General features: G+C 36.1%; 2 protein-coding genes across 5 annotated transcripts in view; one reads left to right on the forward strand and one right to left on the reverse strand.

Moving 5' to 3' along the window:
• Positions 1 to 16,057, reverse strand: part of LOC107850263 — a 66,535-nt gene that overhangs the window by 43,861 nt on the left and 6,617 nt on the right. The gene's annotated exons all lie outside the window — the stretch shown is intronic.
• Positions 37 to 15,910, forward strand: LOC107848791 (pre-mRNA-processing protein 40A-like). Of its 4 annotated transcripts, XM_047401388.1 has the most exons (9): positions 47 to 883; positions 987 to 1,079; positions 1,178 to 1,231; positions 1,330 to 1,446; positions 1,556 to 1,654; positions 13,927 to 13,974; positions 14,055 to 14,147; positions 15,174 to 15,281; positions 15,377 to 15,910. In XM_047401388.1, the coding sequence occupies exons 3-9, from the start codon at positions 1,229 to 1,231 to the stop codon at positions 15,503 to 15,505; spliced, it is 597 nt and encodes a 198-aa protein (XP_047257344.1). In that variant the 5' UTR covers positions 47 to 883; positions 987 to 1,079; positions 1,178 to 1,228; the 3' UTR covers positions 15,506 to 15,910. The 4 variants fall into 4 exon arrangements, with proteins under 4 accessions (XP_047257346.1, XP_047257344.1, XP_047257347.1 ...); XM_047401390.1 differs by lacking the exon at positions 14,055 to 14,147 and having other exon boundaries at positions 37 to 883; XM_047401391.1 differs by lacking the exon at positions 15,174 to 15,281 and having other exon boundaries at positions 50 to 883.

Below are 16,057 nucleotides of genomic sequence, written 5' to 3' on the forward strand. Positions count from 1 at the left end.
AAAGACCGTGAGGACATTTTTGAAGATTATGTGGAGGAACTTGAGAAATAGGTGAAGCTCCTTTCGCTGAAATTTCTTGTGAGCTTCTATATGTTAAACACTAAGTGTGCGGACCGTAGTTTCCTTATATGGTCTTTGGCTCCTCACAAATTGAGTTAGCCTTTCATTTGAGATAGAAACAAGGTCCAATTTCTTAAACATGGTATTAAAGGCAGATCTATCTTGATGTTAGACTATTAGATGTTAGCCAACCTAGGTTAACTGATGCTTCACATGTCCAGTCTTGGTGTGCGATTAATGTATGAGAATCCCACACTGGTAAGGTGTATGTGCTGTAGTTTCCTTATATGATCTTGGAAAATCTTCACCACCTGACCTAGCTTTTGAAGTTGAGTTAGGCGCTGGTCCACTTGATTAACAACAGTCATTCCATTCCTTTCCTTTGCAGGATGTCTTTTAGTTTGTTCCCTTTTTTTGTTTTGCTTAAAGAGTAGAAAGAAGGAATGTTATAGACATTCAACTTAAAATCTTGTGTTCTTTGAATACATTTTTAATGGCTTCTCAAGGGTACAACATTTAAATTTGTTCACCATTGAATTCCAATTTAAACAGACTTCCATGTATTGTATGTAATTTTTCTTAAAACTTGAAACTATGATATGCTTCTTCCTCTCCCCCCTCCGTCGTAAAATAGAAAAAGTTTTTTAATACTTTCATGCAAGTGTAGTTAAAGTCTCTTTGTAAATATTGTCTTCTTTATAGAGATTTTTTTTTTGTTTTGCTTTGTACTGGATTTTATTATGAGCATGAGAAGGCATTGGAGGAGCAGAAGTGCAATAGAGTGGAGTACTTAGAATTTTTAAAATCCTGTGACTTTATTAAGGTATTTGTTCTAGTGGAATTAGCATCAGTTCCTAGATTATGTTTTTCTATTTCCAGGAGATAGAACTTGCATAGTTCCATTGTTGCTGACTTCTTTTGTTCAGGCCAGTAGCCAGTGGCGGAAAGTTCAGGACCGCTTGGAAACTGATGAAAGATGCTCCCGCCTTGAGAAAATCAATTGCTTGGAGATTTTCCAGGTACTACTCATTTTTCTAATACACCATAAATAACTTTTTCAAACATTTCATTTGTACGCCTCAGTTTTAAAGTTATGTTGCAACCTTTTCTGTATTAGGAATATATACGTGATTTAGAGAGCGAAGAGGGGGAGCAAAGGAAACTGTGGATGGTATATTGCTTATTAGACTCGGGGGTTAAATTTAAATTTATGTTTGGAGACTTTGATTTATCTCTTTCTCACTGGGCATACACCGTTGATTCAAATAGGAAGAATTGAGGAAAGATGAACGTAAAAATCGTGATGAGTTCCGAAAACTGATGGAAGAGCATGTTGCTGCGGGAATACTTAATGCAAAAACTAACTGGCGTGATTATTGCATCAATGTTAGTTTTTCTTTCTTGTGTTCAGTGAGAGTGATTACCTTCATGAGTTCCCTTTTCGTCTTTTTGAATTTCTCATACAATAATTTCCTTCTTTATTTTGTGCTTGCAGATTAAAGATTTTGCTGCATATCTGGTTGTCTCATCAAATACTTCAGGATCAACAGCAAAAGACTTATTTACAGATGTTATGGATGAGCTGGAGAAACAGTTGAAATAGGTTGCTAATAGGAGTATTGAATTGTGTCAACTACATTTATTACACTAAGCCATATTTATAGACTTTACACTAAAATCCCTTTTCATTTGCTTTCACTTAATGAAGGTCTGAATCTGAATGGTTAAGATATCAGCCCATTAAGTGCTTTTTTTTTTTTAAAGATTCAACCTGTTAATACATCTTAGTGAATCAGATGTTAAACAAAGTCTGAAAATCATTCAGATCCTCACTAAAAAGTTCAATTCATTAGGTAAAAAAGGAAGTTAGTGCATTACTATGTGGGAATATACTGGGTTTGTTGTTGTTGTTGTAGTGCATTAAAGAATAGAACATACTTGGTAGGATAAAAGCATGAGATTGAGATTTGAGAGTTATCCCTCTACTTGCTTTTTTTCTTTTTAAATAACACATATTTTGTTGAGATAAGAGCAATGACCGTTTGTTCCTATTAAACATCTGTGTTGTTTCTCTTTAAGCCAATTAGTTTCCTCTTTTCTTTTTTTTTTTACTAGATAGTAGGTATTTAGGCTGATAGGAATGGTATTGTCATAAACTTTTAAGTTAGGGGTTCCATGCTTTTAATGTAGTGTAGATATAGATGATTCTTTCAATCTAGCCAAGCTGTATTAAAAGCTACTTCACGGACAATTATAATTGACTTCTCCTCCGTTGAATGCTGTTAATGGTTATATTACCTTAATTGTTATAGTTTCTCGAGCAGAACAACTCTGAGAAGTGATCATCAAACTTCCATGTTTTCACGTTGTTTCTTTGACTTTCGAGGACTCCTTTAAAGTATCACACACCCACACCATTGTGTTTCAGCTAAGACTGCATTTGTTTTTATTAATATTCAGACATTTGAATCATTTTGAATGCATATCTGAATGGTTAAGATATTGTCTCTAGATCTGAAAACTAAATGATTAAGGTTGGGCATTTCTCAATATCTGAATGTGCAAAATTTATTTATTTCTAAATATAATTGTAACACCCCACATTTCGGGTTAGAATAAAAACCATGACTCTGATGCGTTGATAATCCCAGAGCCTTAAATCCTATGCCAATTTGGCATATTTATGTAGTATGGGAATCCATTTGAGCATGAATTTATACCATAGAGGTCCTTCAACTCAACCACGAGTTGGAACTATTTCGATCGATTAAATTTTAGTGGACGTTGTAATTTGTGTCAGCTTCCATCGATCATAACTCTTTGTATATGTCGAATTAGAGAGCCTACTATATGTCAAATGATAGGTCTTCGAGTTAACTTTCCAACGATACCAATTTTGCTAAAATCCAACACCCGAGCAAGAAGTTATGGTCTTTCAAAGTAGTATGCGTCGCCTAACCAATAGCACATGGCTACTGGAAAGCATATGCGATAGCATATGCGGTGCCTATGTAAATATAGGTGATATCATATGCGGCGCCTATCTAAATATAGGCGATATCATATGCGGCGCCTATGTAAATATAGGCGATATCATATGCGGCACCTCTGTAAATATATGCAATATCATATGCGGCGCATATCTTATGGTTTCAAGTGACTTAAACACTCCGTTTTTGGGGCAAAATGGTCCTTTTCCCATCCTTATTCAGCCATAAACACGAAATTCAATCCCCAATTCTCCAAAATACATCCGCATTCATCTAAAAATTCTCAAGAACACTCCCAAGGTTTAACTGTGGGTTTTCAAAATTGATTATAGATTCGGAATCCCCAATCCACAGGCTTCAAGAAACACCCATTATTTTTCAATATAGAGGTACGCGGGATTTTCCTAAATTCTCATGGGCATAGAAAAATCATATTTTAGAATGGGGTTTTTGAATCTATGTATATATTCATATATTAAATGTTTTAACATCATTGTTTTGGTCTTTTGACCTTTCCCAAAGTGATTTGAGAATATGAATGTACGAAACCATGCATTTAAGAATGAATTCTTGTTGAGAGCATGATTTTCGGTGAATTCCCTCTTATTATGAATTTTTTAGATTTCCCATTGCATATGAATTGCTTTGCAATGCATCCTTGAAAAACACTATATGAAATGATTGAACTCTTGTTATGATTTAAAGGTGGTTTTAAATCACTAAAGAGGGAATCTAGAATGAATGTTTAATGTTCATAATGCATGTAATGAAAGAGTGCATGGATTTGCTAAAGGCACTAGACCACCATAAGTTGATGAAGTTTTTGCAGGATTTTGACTTGAGTTTCAAAACACGAAATCTTCTGTATCAGTTGCATTTTGTGGTGGTCTAAATTATGCTTTAAATGAAAGATTTAGCTTAATGTATTATGGCTCAGAAATCATGACTTGCAAGTCTTGGTATGACGATACCAATTCAGACTAATGCCATATCAGGCTCAGACTAATAGACATTTAAGACTATCATGATTTTAGACATTCAGAATGTTGCATGTACAGAAAAGGTTAAAAATGGGCATACAGAGAGATGTTAGGTGGTTCCCTGAAGAGGGCTTGAGTTCAAGCAACTCATTGCCTAAAACTGTGGTTTGCCGACCCGGGTATATTATTATACGCTGACTTAAGTGTCGTGTGGCATATCAGATTCAGGAACTCCAACCCTTGCGGCATACTCGGGTTGGAGGCTTCCCCACCGAGTCAATGGCAGATTCCATATCTCCCGTGGAATATCATACTTGTAGGGGATACCACCTAACTCAGAAGTAATACACAGATCAGAGTTTGAGATTTACAGACATGTTACATGTTTTCATAAGGTGCCCATGTGTTTTTCAGAAACTATTTTATGAATAATTTCTTATGAACATTTGCTCTCACATATTATATATATATATATATGTTCAATTACTCTATTTTGGATTGCTTCGCGTGCTAGTACAATTGTGCTGACCCCCTCTTTCTCCCAGGTACTGAGGCGCAGTCTAGGGGTACAGATCCTCAGTAGAGTCTATAGACAGGGTTGTCTTAGAGTTCAGTTGGTGAGCCTTCTTTACTTCGGAAGGCCTAGTCATTTAGGTATTTTTTTCAGTATGGTTTTTGGTCTGCTGGGGCCTTGTCCCAGTTATTTAGATAGTATGTCAGTAGAGATTTCGCAGACTATTGCAGATGTTTATTAAATATTGTTGGGCATGTTTTCAGGCCTTTAACTATTTTAAATTGTTGACCATGTTTCCGTATTATTAAGTCTATTCCGTATTACTTTGATCATATGAATTATGTGCATAATTACTAGATAGACAGAGGGCATTTTGGGCCTTCGAGTTTGGGAATGCTCATCACGGCCAGGGCCCCGATTTGGGTCATGATAAACTTGGTATCAAAGCACGGTTCATGGTCCTAGGGTGTCTGCGAAATCGCGTTGGGTAGCGTCTTGTTTATGGGTGTATAGCGCGCCACACTTATAAGCAGGAGGCTACAAGGAGTTTAGGAATGTCTCTCTTTCTTCATGTTCTAGTTCGTGCTATAGAGTCAGAATGTTCCTTCGTCATACTCTAATTCATGCTATGGTGTCACCCATATGACAATAAAAGTTATCCTAATTTCTTCCTCACTCTGGTGTTTCCAGATTATCTCCAATTATCTAGCAGAAATTTCAGAAGTCCCACAAAGGATGGGAGATGAGTTCCCTAGTGTAAAATTGTGTCCTCGTTCTCATGAGGCATTCAGTTAAGACAAGATTAAGATGTGTATTCTTGAGTCATTGAATATTGTGTATCAAGTTTCTATCTCTTGTAATCTTGGTATCATTATGTTGTTGAAAACAAAAGTCTAGTGAAGCCGTGTGAGGCCTATTTTGATTCACTAGCAACTTGCTGTTCATCTTAATGTTCTTGTGTTTGTTGGAACTGTATTTCCACCCGAGTAGTAGTACAATTTAGAGTGTCGGTGTCATGACCTATTGGTAGTGAAATTAGACCAAGAAGTTTGTGATATGAAGTCATAAGGTTAGAGGTCAGAGTGAGGGTGACTTTTGTGATTAAATATTTATAGTTGAATAATCGTTGATTGAGAATAATTTACCCTTTCGTGGTGGTAGACTAATGTAGTGGTACCATTTATGAATTGTATGGTAGTCAGTGGAGGAAGTGTTGACTCAGAATGTTATTTGTTTTCTTCCTTTCAAAATAGAGAAAGAGCCCAGAGTGGATACTTAAGGTGGTTAAAGAAACCCCTTATAGGCTATGAATGAAAATGGCTAGATTAGCCAGTAGGTTTTAAGTTTAGACTCATTGTCATATGGGGTATCTGAAGGTAGTCTAAATGCCCATTGGGGTAAGTAAGTGTGATGTGAGAAAGCCGTATAAGTAGATAAGATTGTGTGGTTATAATATAAGCTTAAGGTTGATCATGTCTATTATGTGACCTTACCCCTTAACCTTCTTCTCATTGGTAATTGTAAACTAATACTACTTGTGAGAAAGTATGTAGTATATTTTTGAAGTATTTGGGTTGAATATCCCAATTTGAAGGATTAGTATATTTATATTATGTTGCACTTTTCATTGGTTGTAAATGATTGATGCTAGACTATAGGCTTGAATTTAAATGGTGTGGTGGTGAATAGTGGCAAGAGATTGATGATACATGTTTCATGGGATTAGATTTGTAAGCTTGATGTGTTAAAATAGTACGTGCTAATGGATTAAGACAAGGAAAACTGTAAGGTCATGATCGATTATTGTGGTTATGAATTTCTAGTGTACTAGTGTTTCTTGATGTTTATTTCATAGTTTCTAAGTGATGATTGTGTGTAAGGTTGGTTGTAAATCATGTTTAGCACTAGACATTAAGTTTGAAATAATTGATGGCCATGGAGGTGGATGTGATGATTTCTTGGTTAATGAGACTAGTTATATGGAAGTGATCTATAGGCTTGAATCATTTGTAATGAAGTATGACGTTGTATATGTGATGTAGAAGTATGCCCAAGGTGGTATGAAGCTGTAGTATTTTTCTAAGGCTATTACATGTTGTGTGTGGCTACTGGTACCGTTGAGTTGCTAGGTGGAAAAAGACTAGCTAGATGGTATATGGTGTTCTAAATAGCCAAGTTAAGGACCTTTGATTGATAGCGTTGAGCCTTTTGATATGAACTTGACTCTCATGGTAGAGAAAAATAAGTTTGAAGTTTCTATGTTGGTAGACTACGATAGAAATAGAGTGGCTCATTGAAGACTTGGTTATACCCATGTTAGGTGTTATAATCTAAGCTCGATTCCTTGAAAGTCGTGCTATTAGAAATAAGAGTAGAGGCACTAGAGGGTGTGCACTTCAACTTTGGGGATACTCATGAAGATTTGAAGTTAGTAAGTGTTCGAGTAAATTTGATGACTATTGGGGTTACAGAATGATAGAGTGTGCCTCAGGAGGTAGTATTAGCAGTGGGCGTTCCACTCTTATATGAGTGCAGTTAAGTTTAAAGTCTAGTAAGGTATCTCCCAAAAAACTTAAGATGATGGCTTGAAGCTAAGGGGGAGATGACTAAACGAATAACCAAGTAAGACTCTCAGATTCTTGTAGTGATGTCATGATGATATAGAACATCAAAAAGTAAGGGTGAATCTCAACCCATTCCTATCTCAGTATTTCTCAGTGATCCTAATACCTACTCATGCTTTATGATTTAGTTCCATGATCAGTTCACGTTCATACATATGATAGAGAGTCATGTACTCACGCTTTATAATGTGCTCCGTTTCCATAACTCATGTTTTACGCCAAATGATTGGCGAGATTCAGTTTATAGCCATGAATACCCTAAATTCAGAGCGCTTTGGTGAGTCCCTGTTGTTGTTTTGCTATTCCTCAGGCCTCAGATGAGTGTCAAGCTTCATATAGTATCATTCCATGCTTCCAGATCTTATGTTCTAACCTTTTTGTGACTCCTCCTTATGCGATGATAGTGGTGGTGAGTAATTATTCCTTGTTGATGGAAGATCATAGTACGCTTGTTTAGATAAGGCCATAAGTATGAAGTAAGATTTGGGGCCAAGTTTTTATTTATGTGATGGTTAGTGGAATTTTGTATGTGTATGTTCTTGGGGTAGCTCGTGGAAGTGATACTGATAGTGGTTTAGAGAATATGTGAAGTATTCCTTTATGAGTGTTTGCTTTGAAGTTCATATGTGGTTATAAGGATAGGCTTGAATGACATGTTGAGATTGTTGTAAAGGAACGCTATATGCGCTAGCGACTTCATAGTAAGAGTTCAGAGTAGTCATTGAAGTGGTAAGGCATGTTATACTTAAGATGTGATCTTTAAAGGAGATATAGAAGATTACGTCATATGGTTTAGAATAATAGCGTGGTCTGGCATGTTGTATTTTTGTGACTTAGAGTTAGGCTTGATCACAGTGAAGGGATTAAGTTATTTTCGACATTAGTAGAAAGATTTGTCAATGCTCATATGAGAATTTTAAGCTGAGTTGAATGAATATGATATTTAAGGAGAATAGTATAGTTAAGTGATATTCGAGAAGTATGCTAAGCTTGAAAGTAAGAAGTTGTAATGCCAAAGGCCTGGTAATTCTATCCTAATTCAGGAGTTATATGCCTAGGTTCCAGACTGCAGAGTAGCGTCAATGTGGTGATTCCTCAGTTGGATGTATTGTGTAATCCATACCCAAGATTCATGGCTCCCTATTACTGCTAGAATTTCTTTAGAGTTGTGCTGAAGAGATACTCACGTTAAGTACAAGGGTGTAGTATAATTCAGTTTGTATGGAAAATAAGTCAGTTTAGCAGTCAGATTTGCATGACTTGTTTTCTTGTCTTTGCACTTATTCATGCTACTCGAAATCTCAGACATGCTACTATTCCAAGATAGAGTATACCAGTAGTTACGAGTATAGCCCAGTTCATGCATCATGCATTAAATTCAGATTCTAGACGTTTAGTTATGATTCAATTCGTAGGTGCCCTGTGCATCGCCTCAGTTTTCCGAGTATTTTAGTGAATTGAGCATTCATAGAGGGACATAGGGTACCTAGGGCGAGATACCCCATTCAGTTGCATACATAGATTCTTATTACAAGCTTCACATCAGTTATTATTGCGTATTTAGCCATACGTTCATACATCAGTTCAGTCAGATATGCATGCATTAGAAATACATGTTCAATAGAAAAGTTCAGCTTATCAGTGTATTCAGTCCTGCATTCATGAGAACAACTCGGTCACAGATCCATGCATCAGATATGCATGATTCATTATGAGAATTCAGCCTATGAGTAGCTTCAGTTGTGTATTCCATGCCTCAGATATGCATGTCCGGCATAAGCATTTAAAACATCAGTAGTTCCAATCTAATAGTCATGTTTCCGATCAGTGTATTCTTTCTTAAGAAACATATCATGTCCGCGTTATTCCATACCCTAAAGACTTCGACATTCTATCCATCATTCGGGGACGAATGATCCCAAGGGGGAGATAATGTAACACCCTGCATTTTGGGCTAGAATAAAAACCATGACTCTGATGCGTTGATAATTCTAGAGCCTTAAATCCTATGCCAATTTGGCATGTTTATGTAGTATGTGAATCTATTTGAGCATGAATTTAGACCATAGAGGTCCTTCAACTCAAGGACGAGTTGAAACTATTTCGATTGATTAAGTTTTAGTAGACGTTATAATTTGTGTCAGCTTCCATCAACCATAACTCTCTATATATGTCGAATTAGAGAGCCTACTATGTTTCAAATGATAGGTCTTCGAGTTAACTTTCCAACGATACCAATTTTGCTAAAATCCGACACCCGAGCAAGAAGTTATGGTCTTTCAAAGTAGTATGCGTTGCCTAACCAATCGCACATGGCCACTGGAAAGCATATGCGGCGCCTATGTAAATATAGGCGATATCATATGCGGCGCCTATCTAAATATAGGCGATATCATATGCGGCGCCTATGTAAATATAGGCAATATCATATGCGGTGCCTATGTAAATATATGCGATATCATATGCGGCGCATATCTTATGGTTTCAAGTTACTTAAACACTCCGTTTTTGGGGCAAAATGGTCCTTTTCCCATCCTTATTCATCCATAAACACGAAATTCAGTCCCCAATTCTCCAAAATACATTCACATTCATCTAAAAATTCTTAAGAACACTACCTGGGGTAAACTAAAAACCCAAATTAATCAAGATTTAACTGTGGGTTTTCAAAATTGATTAGAGATTCGAAATCCCCAATCCACAGGCTTCAAGAAGCACCCATTATTTTCCGAAATAGAGGTACGCGGGATTTTCCTAAATTCTCATGGGCATAAAAAAATCATACTTTAGAATGGGGTTTTTGAATCTATGTATATATTCTTGTATTAAATGTTTTAACATCATTGTTTTGGTCTTTTGACCTTTCCCAAAGTGATTTGAGAATATGAATGTATGAAACCATGTATTTAAGAATGAATTCTTGTTGAGAGCATGATTTTCGGTAAATTCCCTCTTATTATGAATTTTTCAGATTTCTCATAGCATATGAATTGTTTTGCAATGCATCCTTGAAAAGCACTATATGAAATGATTCAACTCTTCTTATGATTTAAAGGTGGTTTTAAATCACTAAAGAGGGAATCTAGCATGAATGTTTAATGTTCATAATGCATGTAATGAAAGAGTGCATGGATTTGCTAAAGGCACTAGACCATCATACGTTGATGAAGTTTTTGCATGATTTTGACTTGAGTTTCGAAACACGAAATCTTCTATATCAGTTGCATGTTTTTGGGGGTCTAAATTATACTTTAAATGAAAGATTTATCTTAATGTATTATGGCTCAGAAATCATGACTTGCAAGTCTTGGTATGACGATACCAATTCAGACCAATGCCATATCAGACTCAGACTAATAGACATTTCAGACTATCATGATTTTAGACTTTCAGAATGTTGCATGTACAGAAAAGGTTAAAAATGGGCATACGGAGAGATGTTAGGTGGTTCCTTGAAGAGGGATTGAGTTCAAGTAACTCATTGCCTAAAACCGTGGTTTGCCGACTCGAGTATATTATTATACACTGACTTAAGTGTCGTGTGGCGTATCAGATTCAGGAACTCCAACCCTTGCGGCATACTCGGGTTGGAGGCTTCCCCGCCGAGTCAATGGTGGATTCCATATCGCCCGTGGAATATCATACTTGTAGGGGATACCACCTAACTCAGAAGTAATACACAGATCAGAGTTTGAGATTTACAGACATGTTACATGTTTTCAGAAGGTGCCCATGTGTTTTTCAGAAACTGTTTTATGCATAATGTTTGATGAACATTTGCTCTCACTTATTTTATATATATATATATATATATATATGTTCAATTACTTTATTTTGGATTGCTTCGCATGCTAGTACAATTGTCTTGACCCCCCTTCCTCCCAGGTACTGAGGCGCAGTCTAGGGGTCCAGATCCTCAGTAGAGTCTACAGGCAGGGTTGTCTCGGAGTTCAATTGGTGAGCCTTCTTTGCTTCGGAAGGCCTAGTCATTTAAGTATTTATTTCAGTATGGTTTTTGGTCTGCTGGGGGCCTTGTCCCAGTTATTCAGATAGTATGTCAGTAGAGATTTCTTAGACTGTTGCAGATGTTTATTAAATATTGTTGGGCATGTTTTCAGGCCTTTAACTATTTTAAATTGTTGACCATGTTTTCGTATTATTGTGTCTATTCCGTATTACTTTGATCATATGAATTATGTGCATGATTACCAGATAGACAGAAGGCGTTTCGGGCCTTCGGGCTTGGGAATGCTCATCACGGTAGTGGCTGTGGTGGTTGTATGTGAAGTTGGTTAATGTTAGTAGTTGGAGGTGTTGATCGTGGTGACAGAAAACTGTATGCATGATGGTTGACAATGTGTTGGTGGTCGTTGGATACGCTGTTAGCTGTGATGGTGGAATGGTTGTTAGTAGCGAGTGTAGCGGATGGTGGTGGTAAAGGTGGTGACACCAGTGTGGTAATGGTGTCCAAAGAATGTGTGGAAGTTGATGATGTGTTAGTGGTTGTTAACGATGCGTGGAAGTTGATGATGTGTTAGTGGTTATTAGCGGTAGTGCTAGTTGTGATAGATGAGTTGGTTGGTAGTAGGGATTGACCGGTAGTAGTTGGTGGTGGCGGCGTTGGCGGTAGGGGTGTTCATGGGTCGATATGGGTCGGTTATTGGTCAAAACTATAACCAAACCAACTTAATTGGTTTTTAAATTTCTAAAACCAAACCAAACCAAACAAAAAAATAACCATCGGTTTGGTTCTTGTCGGTTTAGTTCGGTTTGATTCGGGTTTTTTGGTTTATAACTTTAGTTAATGATAAAAGCTGAAAATTAAAAAAAAAAATTCCAATCTAAAATATAAGATGTCAACCGAGTGTTGTATCTCAATCTTGAAACTACGATATCAACTGAGTGTTATACTTCGACAAAGCCACGATAACACCATATAAACGCCTTTAAAAAAAATTTAAAATTATATTTAACAGAATGATATGATAACCCCCCCCCCCAAAAGGTGAACACATAAACTTCTTGCTCAACAAGGTTCAAAAGAAAGTTAAAATTAGTGATTGTATACAGTCTAATGAATCTCAGCTGTAAATTTTAATATACAACAAGATATTATTTTCACAATTAGTATCATTTGTCATTCAAAATATGAAATTCATTTAGAATCTCATAATGTATTGTCAACTAGATGAAGACATATGACTGAATGTGTTACGACTAAAGTTAAATCATGATTAAAATATAAAATGAAACAAATATTTAGATTACATTTATGAAAAACATATAAATAATTATAATATATATATATATATCGGTTCGGTTTGTTATTTTGTCAGTTATTTTAGAGTAAAACCAAACCAAATTACTATCGTTTTTTTAAAATTCAAATCCAAACCTAACCAAATATAGGTTTTTTTTTAATCAGTTTGGTTTGAATCGCGGTTCAGTTTGGTTAAAAACCAAACCGTGAACACCCCTAGTTGGCGGTGGATATAATTAGAATAATAGAAGTGGTAGGTGTGGTAGCGGCTGGTAGTGTAGTTGGCAGTGATGTTGGTTGTGATGGTGGAAGTGGTTGGTGGTGGTGACAGGTGATTGTGGATAGAGTGGTAGTGAATTTTATCCTACACAAGAATATCTGTAAATGATATTTAGACTTGGTTCCACATTTGAATGATTAAGACCTACTTAGACCTATTAAGAGCTAAAATCCTAATAAAAACAAATGCACTTAATGGTTTGAGGTCTAAATAGGTTCATAAATCCAATAAGTGTAAACAAATGAGACCTGAAAGTAGTTTGTCTGGTCAAGTTTCGACCACGTTTTGTCCATTTGTACCACACCCCAGCTTTGATTTCACTTCGGATGATATCGTGCAACTTAAAACCCAATTCAAAATATATTGTGTTGTCAACTATATAAATTGGACTAAATAAACTTAGTGCCAGAATTCGCCTCTGAAGAGGTAGTTGAGATGTAATGAAAGTAAAGGCTTAGAAAAGATTAGCCTATGAAAAAGTGCCTGAGAGCATCTCTGTTTCTCTAAATAAAGTTGCATCTCCCTCACTATGATTTTTTGGCCGTAATACACACTTGCGACTAACTAAACGATATATTGTTTCATCCTCTGCCCTTTCTGAAAAGACTTGAAGTTGAATGATCAAATGTTATTAGCATTTATCTCCTTGCTTGATGAAGGAGGGAGTTTACCTGGTATCCTAGCATGGTAATGATCCTGTTCGTACTCTTATTCAATGATTGAATTTGGTAATGTTTTCTTGAGTTAGGCTCTTGCTATGGGATGGTGAGAGTTATATATAAACTCAGATGTTGAAAATCTTTTCTTTTTCCCTTGTAAGATAAAGATGTCAACTTCTATCTTTAAAGTTTGTATTACTGTTTGTGTGCATAAATGATTCTTATTAAGTAAATATAACGAAAGCGTTGTTAACAGAGATGCTATCCATTTTTATTTATTCACTTTTTTTCTATTATCCAAACAGGGGTGCTTGATTTTTCCTTCAATTTAACCTGATCAGTGCAATTAAGTTTATGTGTCAAGTGCCTTGTGATATTGTAGATGGCTTTGAACAAGTGGAGAAATGTTGGTATTCATGAAAGAAATTTCATGCCCATCACCCTGCTTGTAATTTATAGACTTTATGGTAACTCAAATGCATGGACAAGGCTCCATTTGGTATCCTATTTTTGTTACTGATAAGCATTCTGAATTTGTGTTACTTGTATGTTGCTTCAGTATCTTGATGACAAGTCACAAATTAAAGATGCAGTTAGGATGGCCGAGGTAATCACCACTCTTCATTTTAACCTCTGTTGTGCTTTGGTTAGTACCTGATATTTTGGCTGAGCCGTCTCTACTTTCAGATTGGATTGACATCAGCCTGGACGCTTGATGATTTTAAGGTTGCAATCGCCAAGTATATTAGCTCTCCACCAATTTCAGATACCAACTTAAAGGTCTAATTATGGCTAAGCACTGTATACTGTTTCACATCAACCCATGTTGAATTGAATGTTGTGAAAATTGAAGTACCCCATTCACTAAATGGATTTCTATGTATTTGTCCCCTTTTTTGTCTTTGGGACAGGTCTTGCATAAGATGAGTGGATTGAGTGCAAAAGCATAAGTAGTACTTCCATGTTATGTTTCACTGGAAGTCGGTCAGTTTGTGATTGCTAAATTGGAAACTCGTTGGTAGTCAACTGTGGTTAGTGGCATTTTCCTTTAGTATCAACCATAACCTATCCCACATTAAATTTGGATCTTCTTGTAATGGAGTTAATAGACGAGTAGTGTGTCGGTTAGCAAGTAAGCCTGAAACCTTCAAGAATAAAGACGAGGACCACATTGATCAAATATTTGGTGTTAGCTTTTGCTTCCAATTCTTCAGTTTTGGTACCATTTTCCTTAGTTTTTATTTCCTGGACGGCGGTGTTTAATATTACACCTACCGCACATATCTTAAGTTGCTTAATTCAAAGCAATTTGCCTTGTAGTTTTCTGTTTTTATGGTTAGTGGATAAGAGTTTTACTCTACGAAACTGGTTAAAAAGCATAACTGGATGATATCAACGATCATTTGCTATTTTTGTAATGAGGATATTCTTCATATATCATTTGGATTTTGGAGGTTATGTATGGTCATGGCGTATAATCTATGTATGTGGGAAGAGGGAATTGCAAGGGGTATCTTGTCGAAGAATTATGCTTAGACGGTTGGGTCTCTTAAGGCTTTTAGTTTACTTTAATATCTCAAAACTTTTGTAAAGCATTTTATCAAAGATTATAATGTGAGGAGTTACTCCAAAAGATGGTAATAATACTCATACATTATATCCCCCATGCCTTCCAAATGAAGGAATAAGAGGACATACATGGATTATACTGAATCTTATTCCATGCTTCCTTTCTAAACTTTATGTTCTACGCGTCTGGGCTTGCCGGGTCATTGAGTATTGAATGTGCATATTTCATATGCATAGTTTGTCTTTGAGGAGTTACTGGAAAGGGCCAGGGAGAAAGAAGGAAAAGAAGCTAAAAAGTGTAAACGTCTAGCAGATGAGTTCTATGAACTTCTTCATGCATCAAAGGTATAGTAAACAGTTTACAATCTCTCACGTTGCAATGGATGGGATCCCATGATATTTCCTTTAAACCATAATCTATTTGTTTGCTGTGGTTGCAGGAAATTACTGCATCATCGAAATGGGAGGACTGGAAATCCCTCTTCGGAGATAGGCAAGTAGCTTCTTTTGCTTTTATTGATCTAGAATTAGTAACACGACTGCAAGGACCATTGGAGAATGATAGTTGATATTATTTTCAAGGACCAACTCCTTCAATATTCTAAACTCAGTAATTCACATAGTTCTAGAATGTACCTTAGAATAATAGCTGTGTTGAATGATTTGTTGTTTTATATTCCTCAACATTTAGGTGGGCTATTTCTTTATAGTATTAGCATGAATTACCATTTCGCTAAGTGATTTTTAGTGTTGAACTTATCCCTCAAGAAATTGGTTGATGTCAATTATTTGTTGTTCCAACACTGGGCGTTTAATAGCTCTAGCAGTTAGTTTTTAAATTTCTGACATTTGTGATTGTTTTAGTTTTTTAATTTCTGGCATTTGTGATTGTTTCAAGGTTCTGATGAAGTATGCTGCTAAATCTCTAGTTTCAATTTGTCTAGCCTCTTTCGCTATAAAATGAAATGCTCTGGATTTTTGCTTTTTTATTCATATTCTCATGATTCTCATTATGTCGTAACATTGAATGTGAATTTCTTTGCTGTTATTATTTTACAGAATAATGGATGATGCGGGCTTGCTGCTTGAAATATTTGACAAATTTGTTAATGAACTAAAAG

The sequence above is a fragment of the Capsicum annuum genome, chromosome 12, assembly GCF_002878395.1.
Source record: "Capsicum annuum cultivar UCD-10X-F1 chromosome 12, UCD10Xv1.1, whole genome shotgun sequence".
NCBI classification, from domain to species: Eukaryota; Viridiplantae; Streptophyta; class Magnoliopsida; order Solanales; family Solanaceae; genus Capsicum; species Capsicum annuum.